The sequence below is a fragment of the Saccopteryx leptura genome, chromosome 6 (genome assembly GCF_036850995.1).
Source record: "Saccopteryx leptura isolate mSacLep1 chromosome 6, mSacLep1_pri_phased_curated, whole genome shotgun sequence".
In the NCBI taxonomy this organism is placed as follows: Eukaryota; Metazoa; Chordata; class Mammalia; order Chiroptera; family Emballonuridae; genus Saccopteryx; species Saccopteryx leptura.
In genome coordinates, this window is record NC_089508.1 from 80434073 (window position 1) to 80453330 (window position 19258).

Here is a 19258-nt window from a genome sequence, read left to right on the forward strand (position 1 = left end):
GCTGAGCCAAACGGCCAAGGTGAAAGTATTTTTGATTGCCCATTGGCATGCTGCTAGTGCCTAGTGGGTAGAGACTAGAGATGCTATTAAATATCCTACAATGCAGAGGACAGCCCCCATGACAAAGGATTATCTGATCCAAATGTCAACAGTGCAGGTTGAGAAGCACTGGCTCAGAGGGGCTGAGGAAGTCTCAGCCCTGCCATTAGCGCTGGCTTAGAGTATTTATCTAGAAACACATGCCCAAAGTGCTGAGAAGGAAAGGACTCTGCTGGGTTTGGAACTGTGGTATCTCCAAGCCCAAGACACCTGCCGCCTCCCTCCACAGGTGCACAGCCAGCAGCAGTGGCCCATGGCGGGCATTCAGTACAGTGCACAGGCATGGGCAGGCCGACAGAGGTGGGTGGACGGCTCTTTTTTTGCTGTAGGGTGCTGCCAGGAGCCCAGAAACAAGCATGTCCATGCCCAGCCCAGTGTCAACACCCCCTCTCTCCAAATACCCGAAGCCCTGCCCAAGGACTCTGAAGAGGCCAGGGAGCGATCAAGTGCCCATTCTCACCTCCCTGCCAGTGTGCGCTGTGCCACTCCTGCCGTGGTTTTCTGGGGGATGTCTCCCCAGGGGCACAGCCTTCCCGACCGCTCAGCTCACAGACACTCAAGTTCCTTACATGGACAGATACATCAAGCCTCGTCTCATCTGTTTGTCCCCCAGGCCCCCACCCCACAGGGGGTCCCAGCCCACTGTCCTTTGTCCTAGTGTGGAGCTGGAGTGCACAAAGCCTAGAGCCTGCCCTGGATGCGAGGATTTAGAAAGGGGGGAGATCCAGGCCACTTCCCAAACTCCCCACCCAAGGTCAGACCAGATCAGACTGATGCCATCACTGAAAGGAGAGGACCCAGGCTTATCCTGCTGCAGGGTGGGAACCTCTGTCACTGACCCTCCCAGGTTTCTTAGGTCGACTTAGAATCCTTGTGCTGACCTGACCTGTGGTGGTGCAGTGGATAAACCATTGACCTGTAACACCCAGGTTGCCGGTTCGAAACCCTGAACTTGTGGTCAAGGTACATATGGAAGCCGGTGCTTCTTGCTCCTCCCCCCTTCTCTCTCTCCCTCCCTCTTTCCCTCCATCTCTAAAATAAGAGTAAAAAAGAAGACTCTTTGGCTGCCTAAGCTTATCTGCCTGTCCCTCAGAAAGGGAACAAGTGGCTGCCAAGATAGCGAAGCTCCCTGAGCCGAGGCCCTCTGTGGCTTCTCTCCCTGACTCACTTGTGACAACTGGAGGCTCTCACCTTCTCCAGGGCAGTCAGTCTTGTCATCTGCCACATGGGAAAGGGTGTTATTGTCATCACAGGATGCCACAGGGCACGTAAGAAGCAAAATTGTTCTCCTCTGCCTGCCCAGAAATGTCATCATTAGGGCCCCCTTCACTGTTTCCTTTTTAATAAGAAAAACATGTGTCTTTGAGACTGTCACACAGGCCAGAAGTCGTTTCTCCTGCTACCCGCAGACCCAGGCAAATTCAATCCTCTAGCTTTTCATATGGCACACAAACTTGGGAATAAGCCCTTACAGAAATGTTAAACAGAACAACCACCACTAAAAAAAGGGAAGGCAGGCATCCTCACAGAGGAGGGAACAGTGCTGAGGGCCTCAGGGAAAAGCAGTGCAGCAGCCTCTCCATGGCGTGGGGGGAGGGGGGATATGGGCTGGGGAGCACAGCGGCAGGTGAGGGATGGGCCTCAGGGGAGCACGGGGGCGGGCCTTGGGGAGCACAGCGGCAGGTGAGGGATGGGCCTCAGGGGAGCACGGGGGCGGGCCTTGGGGAGCACAGCGGCAGGTGAGGGATGGGCCTCAGGGGAGCACGGGGGCGGGCCTTGGGGAGCACAGCGGCAGGTGAGGGATGGGCCTTAGGGGAGCATGAGGGCGGGCCTTGGGGAGCACAGCGGCAGGTGAGGGATGGGCTTCAGGGGAGCATGAGGGCGGGCCTTGGGGAGCACAGTGGCAGGTGAGGGATGGGCCTCAGGGGAGCACGGGGGCGGGCCTTGGGGAGCACAGCGGCAGGTGAGGTATGGGCCTCAGGGGAGCATGGGGGGGGATTGGCTAGGGAGGGGGCACGGAACAGGTGAGGGATGGCAGCGAAAAGCAGGTCCGAGAAGAGGGAGGCATAAGAGTGAGTCCTTGTCCTGCCCAGTGCTGGAACTCCTATCTCTACTGGGGCCTGGGCAGGCGTTGCTGGGCACAGGGGATCAGGGAGGGCTGGGCTTTTACAGTTAAAGATGCTGCTTTTGGAGGGGTTATTGGTCAACAGTGTGGTCCACCTGGACATGCTCCAGAGGCAGGAATGTAAGCTGGATTACCCCAAGCCCCTCTGAAGCCCCCGGAAAACGACCTTACAGCCTCTGACTCACGCATGCTAAGCCTTTGGAGGACGAGGGCTCCATTAGTTTAGGGTGGAATCCTCAGTTGAGGCTGGGCTAGTGTCTTGGTTATTTTGTTCCCTCAGGCTGTCCCGAGCCCAACCCTGTACACAGTAGAGGCCAGGCAGGGCCTGTGTCCCTGACGTGCATTCTCCTGTGGACACCTGCCAGGCCAGCCTCTGGCCCTGCTGAGAGTGGCCCCAGAGAGCAGTCACTGACGTACCTTGCTCTGTGCTGGAAGGCCCGGCTTGCTGCTGTTCAGAGGGGCTGTGGCAGGAGCGGACAGGAACATGCTCCGGAACAGCCTGTGCTTAAGGCTGCTCTCCTGGGTCTTAGGGCTGGGGCTGCCCTCTCCGCCTGGCCTGCCTGCTGCTGAGCCCACCAGGCAGGACTGTGGCCGGGCCTCCTCAGAGCCATGCCTGGCAGCCTTGCTCCCACGCCGTCCGGTGGCTGCAGGGGGTGAGGCGCCGGGTGGGGAGCTCTGCAGGCAGGCACCCAGCTGCAGGCAGCGCTGTGTGGCACCCTGGAACTCGGCGGGGCCCAGGGACTGTGCCTTGGTGGCCAGCCCATTGGGCAGTACCCGCGGGCTCTGTGGCTCTGGCCACGGCACCCCCTGGCGGCCTGCCGGTGCGCCCCCATTGCAGCTGAGGTAGAGGCCACGGGGGTCGGTGTGCTCAGACTGGGGGCTCTGCAGGTGCATGTCGGGGTCGGCAGCCCAGTGCTCCTCCCCCAGCAGCCCCAGGGACTGTGCCCGCCGCCGGCCGGTGGGGCTGCACCCACGCAGGGTGTTAGAGCTGATGGCAGACAACTTCTGGATGTCATTCAGCAGCCCCGAGATGTAGCCGTCCATGGGCACGGAGCTGCCCCGCACCACGGTCTGCAGCAGAGAGGAGAGGAGCATGGGTGAGCGGCCTGTGGACGGCAGGGCGGGGCGCATTGAGAGGGAACCCCTGTGGACGGCAGGGCGGGGCGCATTGAGAGGGAACCCCTGAGGACCTTGCCTGCTATGTTATCATCCATTCCTTCATTTTTCAGGCATTTACCAGGGCCTGTGGCAGGCCAGGCCTCTGCTGGTGTAGAAATACAGGGAAAGGGCCCGTTTTCATGGGGCTCGCAGTCCCTCAAGGCACACAGGTGAGTAATCATGCCGTTACAATCCAGCACACCAAATGGTGTGGGCAGCAGAGCTTGGAGAACTGAGGGGACCTGGGGACAGCCCTGCAGACCCCACCTGGGACCCCTTGCCCATCTCTGGCTCTGCCTGTGGCCTTCTGGGAGACATGCAGAGCTCTCTGAGCAGGCAGGTACCAGTCCAGGGCTCTCCGCACATACTCGCTCTGTGGCCTCTAAATCCTGACCCAACCCCTCCCAGGCCCTTGGATCTACCCTTCTTGACCCACACAACTAAATCCTCCAGCCCCGCAGGGGCTGTAGGTCCAAATGATGAGTAGGCACCCTAAATACTAAAAGATTATTTGTTATCATAAATTCAAATGTTATTGGGCATTCTGCATCTTTATTGGCTATATTTGGCAACCTTACCACCCTTCAGAGGATTCCCTGGGCTCCTCCTCCCTGGGTCAGCCAGGGAGAGAATAAGAGGTTGATTATTAGGGAATGAAAACAGGGCTAATTGATTGCCGATAACTAGGTGGTTCCTCCAGGTGCCTTGTGGTTTGGCCAGGCATGGGTGTCTGTGGAGCGGGAGAGGCTGAACTTGGCCTCACCGTCCCTGGCGCCCACTTACCTTCATGGGCTGGAGCTGCACCCGAGTAATGCGTGAAGGGTCCACCACGGGCTTGGGACGCCGAAGCGTGTCCAGGATATTCTGCCATTGAGGGGGGAGGCCCACGAACTTGCCTTCTTTAGGGTCAAAGGAGGTGTGAACACGGTGCTGGAAGTTCTGTGGCGCCGAGATCTCAGGGCGTTTCTTCTTTTTCTTGCGGAACATGGTGCCTGCACAGGAAGAGTCAGGCTGAGTGCAGCGGGGGCTCCGCAGGAGCCGGGCCCCAGGGAGCAGCGAGGCCGCAGTGCGTGTCGGGGCACCGGCTCCAGGCTCTCTCCCCGTAGCACATCACGCCTGACTCGGCCCAGGGCTTCCCCTCGCCTCTCTCTCCTACTTCCTCAGGAAAATAGCTAGTTCCCAGCAGAGGGGTCCCAGAAACAACAAAATCACCACATATAAGCCAACACAGACTATAAACAAAGAAAAGAGGCATCTGTCTTCTTGTCTGTGCCCAGTCCCCTGTCAAGCAGGCAGACTCTGGGGGTGTTCTTACAAGATCCAAAGCCCGTTACAAATATCATCCATTGTCAGAGAACTTAACAAACTATAGAAATGATCCCTGAAAGTATAGTCTTTGTCAGAGAATTTAAAATGGGGCAAAGAGGGAGGAAAGCCAGCAAAATTGTTTTATGAAGTGAGTATGACCTTTATTCTTTTTATTTTTTAAATTAATTTTGGAGACAGAAGAAGGAAGAGAGAGAGAAAAACATTGATCTTCTATTCCACCCATCCATGTATTCATTGCTTGATTCCTGCATACACCCTGACCAGGGATCAAACCCACAACCTTGGCGAATCAGGACAACACTCCAACCGAGTTACCCTGCCAGGGCCACCTTGATTCTTCAACCAGATAAGATTAGTACAAGAAAAGGAGATTTTTTTTTATTTTTTTTTATTTTTTTATTTTTCCGAAGCTGGAAACAGGGAGGCAGTCAGACAGACTCCCGCATGCGCCCGACCAGGATCCACCCAGCATGCCCACCAGGGGGCGATGCTCTGCCCCTCTGGGGCGTCGCTCTGTTGCATCCAGAGCCATTCTAGCACCTGAGGCAGAGGCCACAGAGCCGTCCTCAGTGCCCGGGCCATCTTTGCTCCAATGGAGCCTTGGCTGCGGGAGGGGAAGAGAGAGACAGAGAGGAAGGAGAGGGGGAGGGGTGGATAAGCAGATAGGTGCTTCTCCTGTGTGCCCTGGCCGGGAATTGAACCCAGGACTCCTGCACGCCAGGCTGACGCTCTACCGCTGAGCCAACCGGCCAGGGCCTAAGAAAAGGAGAATTTGAACCAATCTTACTTATGAACATAAATGTAAAAATCCTAAACAAAACTACCAAGTTGAATCCAGTAGTATGTTCAAGTTTTTTTTTGTTTGTTTCTTTGATCACAATCAACTCAGGTTTCATCCAGGATAGACCAACAACAGAAAACTTGTTAATGTGATACACAACATTCATAAAAAGCCAACCCACTGAATCACAGACATGTGCCCAGTCTGATCCCAGGGGTAAAGCTATCCAGGGAAGAGAGAGTCCACCTCCCCTTGGGCCTCTTTCTCTGGGTCTCAGAACTGAGTATAAAACATCACAGCCGCACTGGTGTCCCTCTCCTTGCTGATTTGGGGTTTGCCTATGGTCCTGGTGAGCTCCCTCAGCAGCTCAAAGTGACATTGGCACATAGATCTGAGAGGGAGACCAGAAACCCAGGAGGAAAAGTGACTGGTCCCAAAGACTGCTATACCCTCACCTTTAGGAAGTCCCTGACTGGGACCACATGTGATGGAAGGCAGGGTTGTGGGTACCCACCTGAATGTTTTTATGTCTGAAGTGGCTCAAAACAGCTCAATGGGGGCCTGACCTGTGGTGGCGCAGTGGATAAAGCGTCGACCTGGAAATGCTGAGGTCGCCGGTTCGAAACCCTGGGCTTGCCTGGTCAAGGCACATATGGGAGTTGATGCTTCCAGCTCCTCCCCACCTTCTCTCTCTGTCTCTCCTCTCTTTCTCCCTCTCTGTCTCTCTCTCCTCTCAAAAAAAAAACAAAAAAACACCCCAGCTCAATGGGGTTTTTTTTGTTTTTGTTTTTGTTTTTATGACAGAGACAGGGAGATAGAAAGAGGGACAAATAGGGACAGACAGACAAGAAGGGAGAGAGATAAAAAGCATCAATTCTTCATTGTGACTCCTTAGTTTGTTCATTGATTGCTTTCTCATATGTGCCTTGTCCAGGGGCAGTGACCCCTCCCTTAAGGCAGCAGCAACCTTTGGGCTCAAGGCAGCGACCATGGGGTCATGTCTATGATCCTACCCTCAAGCCAGCGACCATGTGCTCAAGCTGGTGAGTCCGCACACAAGCAGGCGAGCTTGGAGTTTCGAACCTGGGTCTTTCACATCTCAGTCTGAAGCTCTATCCACTGTACCAGCGCCTGGTCAGGCCAGCTAAATGGTTTATTTTATTTTTTTGTTTTTCTTTATGACAGAGACAGAGAGAGGGACAGATAGGGACAGATAGACAGGAAGGGAGAGAGATGAGAAGCATCAATTCTTTGTTGTGGCACCTTAGTTGTTCATTGATTGCTTTCTCATATGTGCCTTGACCGGGGGCTACAGCAGACCAAATGACCCCTTGCTCGAGCCAGCGACCTTGGGTCCAAGCTGGTGAACCTTGCTCAAACCAGATGAGCCCGCGTTCAAGCTGGCGACCTCAGGGTCTCGAACCTGGGTCTTCTGCGTCCCAGTCTGACACTATTCACTGAGCCACCACCTGGTCAGGCTCAATGGGTTTAATTTTTTTTTCTTTATTGTGGTGAAATATACTCAGTGGGTTCTTATGTCACCTGGAAAGTTCACTTCTAGGTTTCAAGAAACATTTTGCTTCTTGAACACATTCGTCATTCATCACTCTATAGAACTGGAGTATCTTTGGATGCTTGGGCATTGTCTTTTGGCTCCGGGTCTGGAGGTAATACTTTCCTGGTCACTTTAGCAGATTCCGGAGTAGGTCACAGATCTGGGTGGCAGCTGGTGCCCACTCAGAAAGCCTGCGGCTCAAATAGCCACAGCTTCCACACTAGAATTCACCAAGCGTGAATCAGTCTGTATCCATGTCATGTCTCTTGGAATGTCAGCTACTTTTCGGGACCTTGAGGTGCAGAAGTCCGTCACATATCTGCTACAGTCAAAGTCCCTGTGCAGGACTCCAAGGACCAAGGACTTCGGAGTGACATACACCTGTCTGAGTTGCAGATGAGCTGTAGGGAGTCTCCCGCTAATCTGGGGAGGCTTTGAGCAAGTTACCTAAAGGATTTGAGTCTCAGTGTTCTTTATCTACAAAATGGGATTCATAAAAGATATCTCACAGTGTTTGGAGAGTATTAAGTGAGCATATTTCTAGTAAATGGGGATGTTTCTCTTGCTTTGTTACTTCTCTGTGTCCCTGTCTCTAAGCTCAGGGCCTTATGGATGTGGGAATGTGAGCAGATACTAGTCTGGGAGTGATACCAAATTCTGACCTCAGATCCACCAGTCAGGGAACCAGGCCTGACTTCTGGAACCTCAGGTCACCAACACCTGTCCCCTCTGTTGACTCTTGATGGTTTGGTCAAGCTTGACTTCCTCCCCCTCAGCCTTTGGCTACAGAAGAGTCATCCTCCTGCAGTCTGTCCTCAATGCATCTGAGCCAGAGCCTCTATCCTGCGCCTAGCTTAGCTGACGGTTTCACCCCACTCTCCCACTCTGTTACCTCTTCTGGAGATGCAGGGACACACCCTAGACTTAAAGAAGAGCTGGCTAATACAGTGGGTCTAACGCAGGGGTTAAGTTCCAGAACCCCCTATGATAGGTGAAAATCTACAAAGTAGCAACCTTATATTTATTTTATTATTTATATCTATTTTAAGGCTTTATAAACCCTCACCACACTCTTATAAACCTTTTCCACACTGTTATTAATCTTTCTCACACTTGTTTTGCTTATTTTACCACAAAAATAATTAAAATAATAAATATATAAAAAATACCTAGGCCCTGGCCCGTTGGCTCAGTGGTAGAGCGTCGGCCTGGCGTGCGGAAGTCCCAGGTACGATTCCTGGCCAGGGCACACAGGAGAGGCGCCCATCTACTTCTCCACCCCTCCCCCTCTCCTTCCTCTCTGTCTCTCTCTTCCCCTCCCGCAGCCAAGGCTCCACTGGAGCAAAGATGGCCTGGGCGCTGGGGATGGCTCCTCGGCCTCTGCCCCAGGCGCTAGAGTGGCTCTGGTCACAACAGAGCGACGCCCCGGGCCCTGGATGGGCAGAGGATCACCCCCTGGTGGGCGTGCAGGGCGGATCCTGGTCTGGCGCATGCGGGAGTCTGTCTGACTGTCTCTTCCCGTTTCCGGCTTCAGAAAAATACAGAAAAAAAAAACACCTATATACCGCAAAATCCTGTGATATAGCAAAAAAATCGCAATACAAAATTAGATATATACAATTTTAAAATCCATGTTACAGTGAGACCGCGAAAAGTGAACCGCGATACAGCGAGGGCCGACTGCACTTCTTTCCCCAGGGCACCCTCTCCATGCCCCGCCCTACCAAGGCCCCAGCTTCTGCAGGCAACAGGATCTTTAGCAAATCATCTGAATTACTGTAGGATTCCTGAGACTACCCCAACGTGATTCCAGAACATTCTTCACAGAGGCAGAAAGGAAGGCCTGAGGGAAAGAATGGTGCAGAGTTCCAGGGCTGTGTGGTGGAGGTGAAGGTGAGAGCTGGCTGAATCAGCAAATGAGCTCAGGCTTTGGGGGTGGATGAACAGAGATGCAGACGTCAGAGCGTCACTTAGCTAGTGGGAAGTTCACACCTACAGGGAGGCTTCCAAAATGTGGTGGTGACACTGCCTGAACAGAGATGCAGACGTCAGAGCGTCACTTAGCTAGTGGGAAGTTCACACCTACAGGGAGGCTTCCAAAATGTGGTGGTGACACTGCCTGAACAGAGATGCAGACGTCAGAGCGTCACTTAGCTAGTGGGAAGTTCACACCTACAGGGAGGCTTCCAAAATGTGGTGGTGACACTGCCAAGGACGATATAATTATGTACATAGAACACCCAAAAAAATGTACATACAAAGTACTATTAGGACTAGATAAGTGAATTTAGAAGGTCTCTGATTCAAGGTCAATATAAAAAAAAAATCAATCGTATTTCTATATACCAGCAACAAATAGAAAATGAAAAATTTAAAAAGATTCTGTGGTGCCCTGGCCAGATAGCTTGGTTGGTTAGAGCACTGACCCGAGGCACAGAGACTGCCAGGGCGATCCCCGGTCAGGGCACAGACCGGAGCAGATCCATGTTCCTGTTTCTTTCTTTCTCTCTCTCCCCCCTTTCTTCTCTCTCTAAAATCAATCAATAAAAATAAATAATAATAATAAGTATTCTGTTGTACAAAGGAAAATAGAAATTTGGTCTTTGTGCCCTGTTCCTGGCACACAGCTCCTAAAATCTTTGGAATCCCCAGTAACAAAAATGCTGGAACTTTCAGCCTCCCTGCTCCCACCTCCAGGGAGGGGAGAAGGGCTGGAGATTGAGTTAGTCACCAATGGGCAAAGATTTAATCAACCAAGCCTCTGTAATAAAGCCTCTGTAAAAACCCTGAATGACAGCATCATTGGTGAATCATCAGTGTGCTGGGAGGGTGAGGTGTCTGGAAGGGGTATGGAAGCTCCATCCCTCTCTCCCATCTGGCCGCTCCTGAGTTTCATAATGAACGAGCAAGAGTAAGTAAAGTGCCTTCCTATGTCCCATGAGCCATTCTAACAAATTACTGAACCTGAGGAAGGGGTCGTGGGAACCTTTGTTTATAGCCAGTTGGTCAGAAGTCCAGGTGGCCCGGTACTTGGAATTGGAACCTGAAGTGGGGGCAGCTGGGGAGACTGAGCCTGTAAGGGCCATGCTAACTCCAGATAGCCAGTGTCAGAACTGAATTGAACTGAATAGTTGAACACCCAGCTGGTGTCTGAGCTGGCAAAATGATCTCAGGAAGAAAAATATTCTCTCGTTTGATGTCAGAAGTGTTATCAGGGGAAAAAGCCCTCAGATACCATTTGCCATTTTACATTAAAAGTATCAAGGTCTTGTCAAGCAGCTCAGTAGGATAGTGGCGTCCCATTATGCCAAGGTTGTGGGTTTGATTCCTGGTCAGGGCACATATAAGAATCAACCAATGAACGTATAAATAAGCGAAGCAACAATTTGATGTTTCGCTCTCTTTCTCCCATCCTCTCCCCCTCTTAAAACAACAATAGATTTTTTTACAAAAAATCAAAATACCTAGGAATAAATCTAATCAAAGATGCTCAAGTTTTCTACATTGAAAAGTATAAAATAATTAAAGATATTAAAGAATGTTCATAAACCAGAAGATTCAGTACTGTAAAAATGTCAATTATTCCCAATTAACCCACAGATTTATTTCAATCTCAATCAAAATCCCAGAGTATTTTTTATGTGGAAATTGACAAATCGATTCTAAAATGTACAGAGAAACATAAAGAAGCAGGAACAGCCAGGACAGTCTTAAAGAACAAAATGGGAGGATTATGCTACTAGATACTAGATATCAAGGTTTATTTTAAAGCTACATTAATTAATGAAGTGTGAAATTTGCAGGAAGATTGATGAATAGACCAATGGAACAGAAAAGAGATCCAGAAATAGAATCAGTCATATAAGGTCACAATTTATGACACGGTGACACTGCAATATGGTGGGAACAGATGAACTTTTCCATTGCAATTAAATGCCATATGAAAAAAAAGAATCCTGAACAATGAATTTATATCATCCCTCAAAATTAATTGGATCTAGATGTGAAGACTGATGGAAGTGGTGGTGAGGACAGGAGAGGGCAGAGCTCAACATCTAGCCATCCCCTGCCCCAGGTCCCATGTGAGTGACCGTGTGGGACCCAAGTCTGGTGGGCTCTCCTGAAGCCCCTGACCTACTGCTGCCAAAGCCTCTCCACAGTCAGGGTTCCTGGAGGTTAATTAAAACTACCAGGTTTTGGCCCTGGCCGGTTGGCTCAGCGGTAGAGCGTCGGCCTGGCGTGCGGGGGACCCGGGTTCGATTCCCGGCCAGGGCACATAGGAGAAGCGCCCATTTGCTTCTCCGCCCTCCCCCCTCCTTCCTCTCTGTCTCTCTCTTCCCCTCCCGCAGCCAAGGCTCCATTGGAGCAAAGATGGCCCGGGCGCTGGGGATGGCTCCTTGGCCTCTGCCCCAGGCGCTAGAGTGGCTCTGGTCGTGGCAGAGCGACGCCCGGAGGGGCAGAGCATCGCCCCCTGGTGGGCAGAGTGTCGCCCCTGGTGGGCGTGACGGGTGGATCCCGGTCGGGCGCATGCGGGAGTCTGTCTGACTGTCTCTCCCCGTTTCCAGCTTCAGAAAAAAAACAACAACAACAACAACAAAAACTACCATGTTTTCTCTGTCCAAAGCAGAATTCTTTTTTTTTTTTTTTAATATATATAAGAGTTTATTTAAACTAAACTGACAGTACATTCTGGGGATCTCACTTGCTCCAGAGAATGACAGTTTTGCAGTTTTCTTTATGCATTTGAAATTAAGACAGGAACGTCAGGATGACTGCAAGGCGGGAGACAGCAAGGCAGGGATTGGATAACAGGACAGTTCAGACTGTGTTCTCAGGCTTGAGAAGGAGGGGTCTGAAAGGGGGCATTTCAAGGGTGTGTTAACTAAGGTGCGCAGAAACACCTGCTCAGGACAGCGCTTGCTTAAGGCAAAGATAAGCCTTTTGCTAAAGAAGTTATAGGCCTGGGATGTGACTCCCCACCTGACCTGCCCAGTTCCAAATTTATAATCAGATCACTGTGAAGTTACTTTCCACAGACCCTTTTCCTCCACACCAAAGCAGAATTCTGATGTCACAGGTTAGGAGTACAGCTTCTTTCTAAAGCTTTCACCTGGATTAATTTGTAAATGTAGTGGGAATGCAACAAATAGTTGAAGGAAATACAGCAAAACATTCATTGTTGTGTTTGACTGGTGGGCTGCAGGTGACTTCCTCCTACCCCAGCTTTCCACCCTTCTAAAGTCTCCTTAAAGATGATGGACAGCATCAACCTGGAAATGCTGAGGTAGTCGGTTCAAAACCCTGGGCTTGTCTGGTCAAGGCACATATAGGAGTTGCTGCTTCCAGCTCCTACCCCCTTCTTTCTCTCTGTCTCTCCTCTCTCTCCCTCTCTGTCTCTCTCCTCTCTAAAAATAAAAAAATTTTAAAAAAAGATGATGGACTGCTTTTCTAAAGAAAACAAAAAATTTTTATGCCTGATGGGTGGTGGCACAATTCATAGAGCATCGACCTGGTATGCTGAGGTCCCAGGTTCGAAACCCTGAGGTTGCCGGCTTGAGCGTGGACTCATTCAGCTTGAGCTCAGGATCACTGGCATGAGTGTGGGATCATTGCCATGATCCCATGGTCACTGGCTTGAGCTCAATCAAGGTCACTGGCTTGAGCAAGGGGTCACTATCTCAGCTGGAGCCCCTGGGTAAAGGCACATATGAAAAGCAATCAATGAACAACTAAGGTACCACAACTACAAGTTGATGCTTCTCATCTCTCTCCCTTCCTGTCTGGCTATCTATCTGTCTGTTTGTCTGTCTTTCTCTCTCTCTCAAGAAAAAAAATTTTTTTTAGATTTTATTTATTCATTTTTAGAGAGAGAGAGTAGAGAGAAAGAGAGAGAGAGAGAAGAAGGGGAGGAGCAGGAAGCATCAACTCCCATATGTGCCTTGACCAGGTAAGCCCAGGGTTTTGAACCAGCAACCTCAGTGCTCCAGGTCGACCCTTTATCCACGGTGCCACCACAGGTCAGGCAAATTTTTTTTTTTAAATGAAGAAAAGAAAGGGTCAAAGAGCAGAGGTTGCCTGTTCAATCCCCGGCCAGAACATATACAGGAACACATTCCCGTCTCTCTCTCTCTCTCTCTCTCTCTCTCTCACTCAAATCAACAAATAAAAATTAAAAGAAAGAAAGAAAGAAAGAAAGAAAGAAAGAAAGAAAGAAAGAAAGAAAGAAAGAAAGAAAAGAGTGACCCATGACAACTGAGTTCCTAAGGGATATTCACCCACTCAAGTATCTAATGTTGCCAAACACCTGAGACACAAACATCCTTAACCCTTCCAGCAACAGAGCCTGTGCCCTCGGAGCACACCTGCCTGCCCAGACAAGGGTCCTCAAGCTGCCATTTCTAGTTCCCTTCTTCCACTCCAGGTTCCTACCTCAGAACCAAGCCCAAGGCCGCTGGGCTGAGGGACAGTGGTTGCTGAACCAGCCCTGAGGGCGTAGCAAACCAGGCCCTGTTAGCCCCTCAAGTGGCTGTCCTTAGTATCTCACCTCTCCCCATCCACACTCAGTTCATCTAGTGGAGGAGCTTTCTTCAAAGAAGACACCCCTGAGGGGGAAGGAGGAAGGAAGATAATTTTCCTTCAAAGAGCCAGTCCCTACCTTTCCTTCTGCTGAGCCCGAAGGTCGTGATGTGGGCCTGAGACTCTGTCGTAGACAAGGACAGAGGCAGGGCACCAGCTCAGACTCGGGGTGACCCCCATCGGTCTGAACCTCTCCCCAGCACAGGGCAGGGAGCTGCTAAAGATTCTTCCTCAGCCCGGGATACGCTTGTGACTAAGGAATGCTTTGAACTTTCCTCTTCTGGATGTCTGCAGATATTACTTTCTGGCTGGCTGGCCGGCCCATGACTGGACCAGAGAGGGATGCCAGTACTGGGAGGGAAGAAGAGCCAGCCCAATCAGACCGAGAAGGAAGCTCCCGGCACAGTTCCCGCGGAGGCTGCGTCCTCCGGCCAGAGCCTGAGGGCAGAGCTGATGAGACAGTTCAGGGGACCACAGGCTGGGGTCCCTGAGAGGTGGGGCTGTCATGTTAGAGGGGACAGAAAGGGAAGTTACTGTTCTTGAGCCCCCCGTACTTGGTGCTAGGCCCTTTTCAAGGAGCAACTCATTTAATCCTCACAACAACCCTGGAAGGTAGGAATTATTATTATTCACAAATCCAAAGGAGGCTCAGAGAGGTTAAATAACTTGATCAAGGTCACCAAACGAGGAAGTGATTGGGTAGGGGGTGGGCTCTGCCTGTGGTTCCATCCACCGGGCCCACTCAGAGGGCCCTGGGCCGCAGTAGGTCTCCTTCCTGGGGTCTCTCTGCATAGGGACGGGGCTGAGCAGCCTGAGTCAGCTCACAGGAGTATGTAGAAGGGCCACAGGAGTGTGGGCCGGGCCAGCTCCCTCAACCAAGATTGCTAGGTTCATTCCTGGGCTGATGTGTGAGTCAGAAGCCTAGGGAGCTGAGGCTGCCCTGACTTGCAAGCTGACCCTCACTTTGTTTGAAACCAGGTTTCTTTTCACCTTGCAAAGGGTGAGTAAAATATTCCAAACAGCTCATGATGGCGGCTGTGATAGCGGAGCCTGGGATATATAAAAAAAAGCCACAGAAACAGCAGGACTGTAATCTGCAGCACAAGTCAGGCCTGTCCATAGGATCTCAGCCTGAAGTCAGGCCATCCATGGGCTGGGCTTGAGGAGTGGTAGGCAGAGCTTTGTGGCTGAGTCTGCTGTCCCACGGCCACCTGGGGTGGTGGCCCTCAGAGCAGGGCACCGTGGCTTAGCTGGTCAAGAGTCCATGACAGGGGTAAGCAGAGCAGCAATAGTGGGAGGTCAGTTTCAAACTGCTCCTCCAACGGGAGAAAACCTGCATCTGCCAGGGCCTGGAATGCCAAGGCCACCATGCTGTTGGGCCTCACAAACCCAAGACAGAGCTATAGAGACATGAGTTTGCATTTAAACCTTAGACCAGAGCTCTGACCTTCATTCATATGCGTACTGCCATCTGAGGTAGATCCTTGGGAGTGACTCTGACTGTTTTAAACATGTTCCATTACTTCTAGAGATCCTCTCTGAACATCACCTTGTGGCCCATCCTGAGCACAACCAACTGTTCTCCTAAGTTGTTGCCTCTGCTTTCAGCGGAAGTGGGGGTGTCTGACTTGGTTGCCCACCTCACCCTCCAGGCCTAGCTGTCAGTGCATTTTTGGCTATTTCTACATATCAGATCCCTTCCAAGGAAAGGACACTGAGCTCATGCACTGCAGGCTGGGAGGGTGCCTTCCAGAGAGCAAGTGGAAAGGAGTTTGCAGCTACTGTGAACAGAGGCAGATTAAGGTCGGTTGAGGCCCCGGGCGCAGAAGAAAATATTGGGCCCCTTTAAAAAAGGAGAGAGACAGGGAAAAATATGTTAACCATATTTTTAAATAAATAAAAAATATTATGTACTATTAATGTTAAAATTGCACATATGAAACCAAACTTGGTGTCATTAGACAAAAGTGCAAAGTTGGGGTTTTGTGGGGCCCTTCAGAAGTCGGGGCCCAGGGCAATCGCCTGGTGCACCCGCCCACCTTTAAATCCGCCCCTGACTGTGAAGGGTGGAGCTTGGTTGGTTAAGTTTTGGGATGTTAGTTAACTATGTGAAGAATGAAGCAGGGTGACTGGAGAGAGGAGGCAGCTGAACCCTGGGCCCTGCTCTGAATGCCAGTGAGCAAGAGTGGGGGGCGCACCCCAGCTTCCTCTTTGGGAAGCTCAGGGCAGTCCCAGGGAATGGGGTTCCTAAGTCCCAGCTTGTAGCCTTGGCCTACTCTCTTTTCCAGCCTTCAACATTTCAGGTGATCACCTCTGCCAGCTTCTCCAAGTACAATGAGAAGAAAAACAGCATCTGTTCTAGCTCAAGGGTCCATTTTTGTTGTGTTCGGTAACCGTCACTCAGGGAGTGCCTAGTGTAAGCACCAGGCTGTGGGCTGAACATTTCACATACAAAATCTCCTTGCCACTAGCCTGTGAGGTAAGATTGTATTGTCCCGTTATGCAGATGAGAAAATTGATGTTTACAGAGATGAACTGATTTGCCCAAGTCAAACAGCAAAGGGACAGAGCCATGTCTGATCCAGACCTTGATGTGAATGTGCCTGCAGTCGACTGTCACCTCCTGAACTATTCTAGAATCATGGCGCTGAGGCAGAGCTATGACTGAGTTTTACAGCAATTAGATAGGCACCCCTACTACTGCCACCATCCAGTCACAGAATGACTCACAGAGGACCCTGTCACCTCCAGAGCTGGCCCTTCCCACCCTAATATCTGCAGTCAGGCTACCCAACCTCTTAACACCTCTTTGGGAACTGGTATCCCACACACCCTTTCTGAAGACCATTGTGTGTCTCTTGGTCCCTGGTTGAGAATAGTGTGGACAAAGCCAGCCTCCCATCAGAGTATTCTCCTCAGCCAAAAGATTCTCAAACTTTACTTTCTAAATATAAAATCACATGATTTGTTCATTTATTCAAAAGTATATATTGTGCATCTACTCTGCTCTGGGTTCTGGGGATCATAGTGAATAAAACATCCTTGCTGTCATATAGTTTAGCTTGTTTTCCCAAACAGATGTTGCTAGACACCCTCCTGAGCTCACCATGTGCCAGAAGAGATGGTGTTGCACACACTGTGGGACTTGCTCATGGGGTCCGCCCTCCCCTCTGCCCCTGACCAAATTGCAGTCTCTCAGGGCACTCCCAATAGAAGGCTGTCCCCTGCTCACCCTGTTTGAATGAGCTTGGTGATGGAGAGCTCGTGCCCTCTGTGCCTCTGCCCCTTGCTGCTCATCCTTCGTGTGGAACTGAGCTCTGTCCTCTCAGCTTCCACCAGGTGCTCAGGGCTGCCACTGCCTCTTTTTATATGACATGAGAGTCAGCAGACGTGGCACCCCAGCACCCTGTCCTGGCCCCAATAAATATACTGGGGAAGGGCTTTTCTGCCCAGTTGTCACCTGTAGGCAGTGGTGGGATTCAAATAATTTAACAACCGGTTCTCTGCCCTAATGACCGTTTTAAGTATAAAAAAAGATATACCAAAAGGAAGTTTATTATTTCATGCATTTAATGCTTAAATAAGAACAATAAAAGAGGTACATAAAACTAGATTATGTTATAAGAAAGACTTTTAAAATATTAATGAGCTTGACCTGTGGTGGCACAGTGGGATAAAGCATCGACCTGGAATACTGAGGTCGTCGGTTCGAAACCCTGGGCTTGCCTGGTCAAGGCACATATGGGAGTTGATGCTTCCTGCTCCTCCTCTCTTTCTCTCTCTCTCTCCTTCTCTCTCTCTTCCTCTTTCCCTCTCTCTCTCTCTCTCTTCTCTAAAAAAAAGGAATAAATAAAGTCTTTAAAATATTAATGAAAAAATATTAAACAATACCTGACAAAAAGCAATAAAACTGCTAAGATATTTCCAATGACAGCTTGTCACCCCCTGGTTGTTTGGCACTTTTTCTCTTTATGTTATATATTTGTTTACTGAAGTAACAAACACAAGGGAATAAAAATGTAGTATTTCATCAAAGGTATAATGTTTTGTGAAATGAATAAATACTACAGGCATAGTTCCATCAAATTTTATCATCTATGGACAGAATGAACATTATTACTACAGGCACTTAGAATAAATACACTGTTGCGTAGACGAACATTAAAAAAGAGTAAGGAATGTAAATTTGTGATTTCCACATTGGGTGGCTGCCCAGGCGCCCGTCCAATGAGAGAGAACCCTAATTACAAGTGCCATTTTAACAACTGCTTCACCAAACTCAACAAAAAATTAGGTGTCAGTTCTGCTGAACCAGTGCAAACCAGCTGAACCCCACCTCTGCCTGCAGAGTGTCTGAGTCCTAGACCCGGGCGTGGCCCTCATTGCCACTGGTGAGGGCTCCGTAAGCTCTGCCCAGGGCCACTGTGCTGAGGAGTGGAGTGTCCCAGGAAGCTGAGCAGTAGTATCTAGGTTCTTTTGTCCCACTGGAGTGGCCTAGAGAGAAGCTGGGTGAGCAAAGCAGAGGGCAGTGCGCACACAACAAGCCCACATGTCTGGGCTCCCGCCCTTGTCATCATCCCCACACTATAGGTCCCAGTGAATCCCAGGGGAGAGATAATGGGGCTGTTGTTGAAAAGAATATGATAATAAAGCTCATTCAATCACTTGTGTCAACACTCCAGTTGAACAAGAGGCCAAAGAGCCAGGCTGGCCAGCCAGAGAAGGTCAATATTGACTCAGCTCGCCTTTGAGGCCCAGCTCCAGCCCGCACATGCAGTGCTGTGGTCCAGCAGCAGCTCACGCCAGCCCTCCGACCTCTGTCCACTGCATTTAGAATCCTAACCTCCTCCTAGGGAAGAGAGAAGAATGGCTTTCCTGGGAGGGCAGCAGCCAGGCACCTCCTGAGCCGCCCAGATTCCAACAGCTTCCGCATGCAGGGAACTGGGTCCTCATCACAGCCCTCAATGCCTAGCCAGAAAGAACCTCGAGTGTCCCCTGCTCACAAGATTGAGTCCCCAATCACACACACACAAAAGATTATGCTTTTACAGCCCTTAACTTTCTATATCTATTTTGTTTACCTCCTCGCTTCATGCTTACAATACCACTGTGACTTGGGCCAAACCTGCTTTAACTGGGTGCATTTTAAAGATGACAGGAGGCTGGGGAGAGGAATGAGGAGACGAGAAAGGGAATATATACATATACCTGTATAAAGTACCCAGCATATGTCAGGCACTATACTGGGAACTTTTTATTAGTGCATTTAATGGTCACAACTCTATGAGTTAGATGTTAGGAGCCCTGTTTTACAAGTGAAAAAGCCAAGGCTTGGAGAGAGGTAATTATAGGTATCTGAGATAGTAAGTGTGAAGCTGGGATTCAAACCCAGATCTTTCCAACTCCAAGCTCTTCTATCATGCTCAGAGAATTTAAAAGACCTGCCTCAGATCACACCACTACTTAGAACTAAAAGAGCTCAAGCCAGAGGCTTTACCCCAGGCACCGCTGGTGTCCAGGGTCACCCACAAACACATGACTACATATGACATGTGCAGAGCATGATGCTGTTTCTGCCTCCAAATTCAGACCCCTTCCAGAAATGGCCCCTTCGCCAGACCACCTCACTACCTGC

General features: G+C 50.3%; 1 protein-coding gene across 3 annotated transcripts in view; it reads right to left on the reverse strand.

Annotated features, from left to right (window-relative positions):
* The window catches only part of PAK6 (p21 (RAC1) activated kinase 6), a 42945-nt gene that overhangs the window by 9271 nt on the left and 14416 nt on the right, over positions 1-19258 (reverse strand). For all 3 annotated transcript variants that reach the window (XM_066388519.1, XM_066388517.1, XM_066388518.1), the window contains 2 exons: positions 4166-4374; positions 2642-3295 (listed from right to left, as the gene is read on the reverse strand). In XM_066388519.1, the coding sequence (XP_066244616.1) occupies positions 2642-3295; positions 4166-4369 (858 nt within the window). In that variant the 5' untranslated portion in view covers positions 4370-4374. The remainder of the gene's footprint in view (positions 1-2641; positions 3296-4165; positions 4375-19258) is intronic.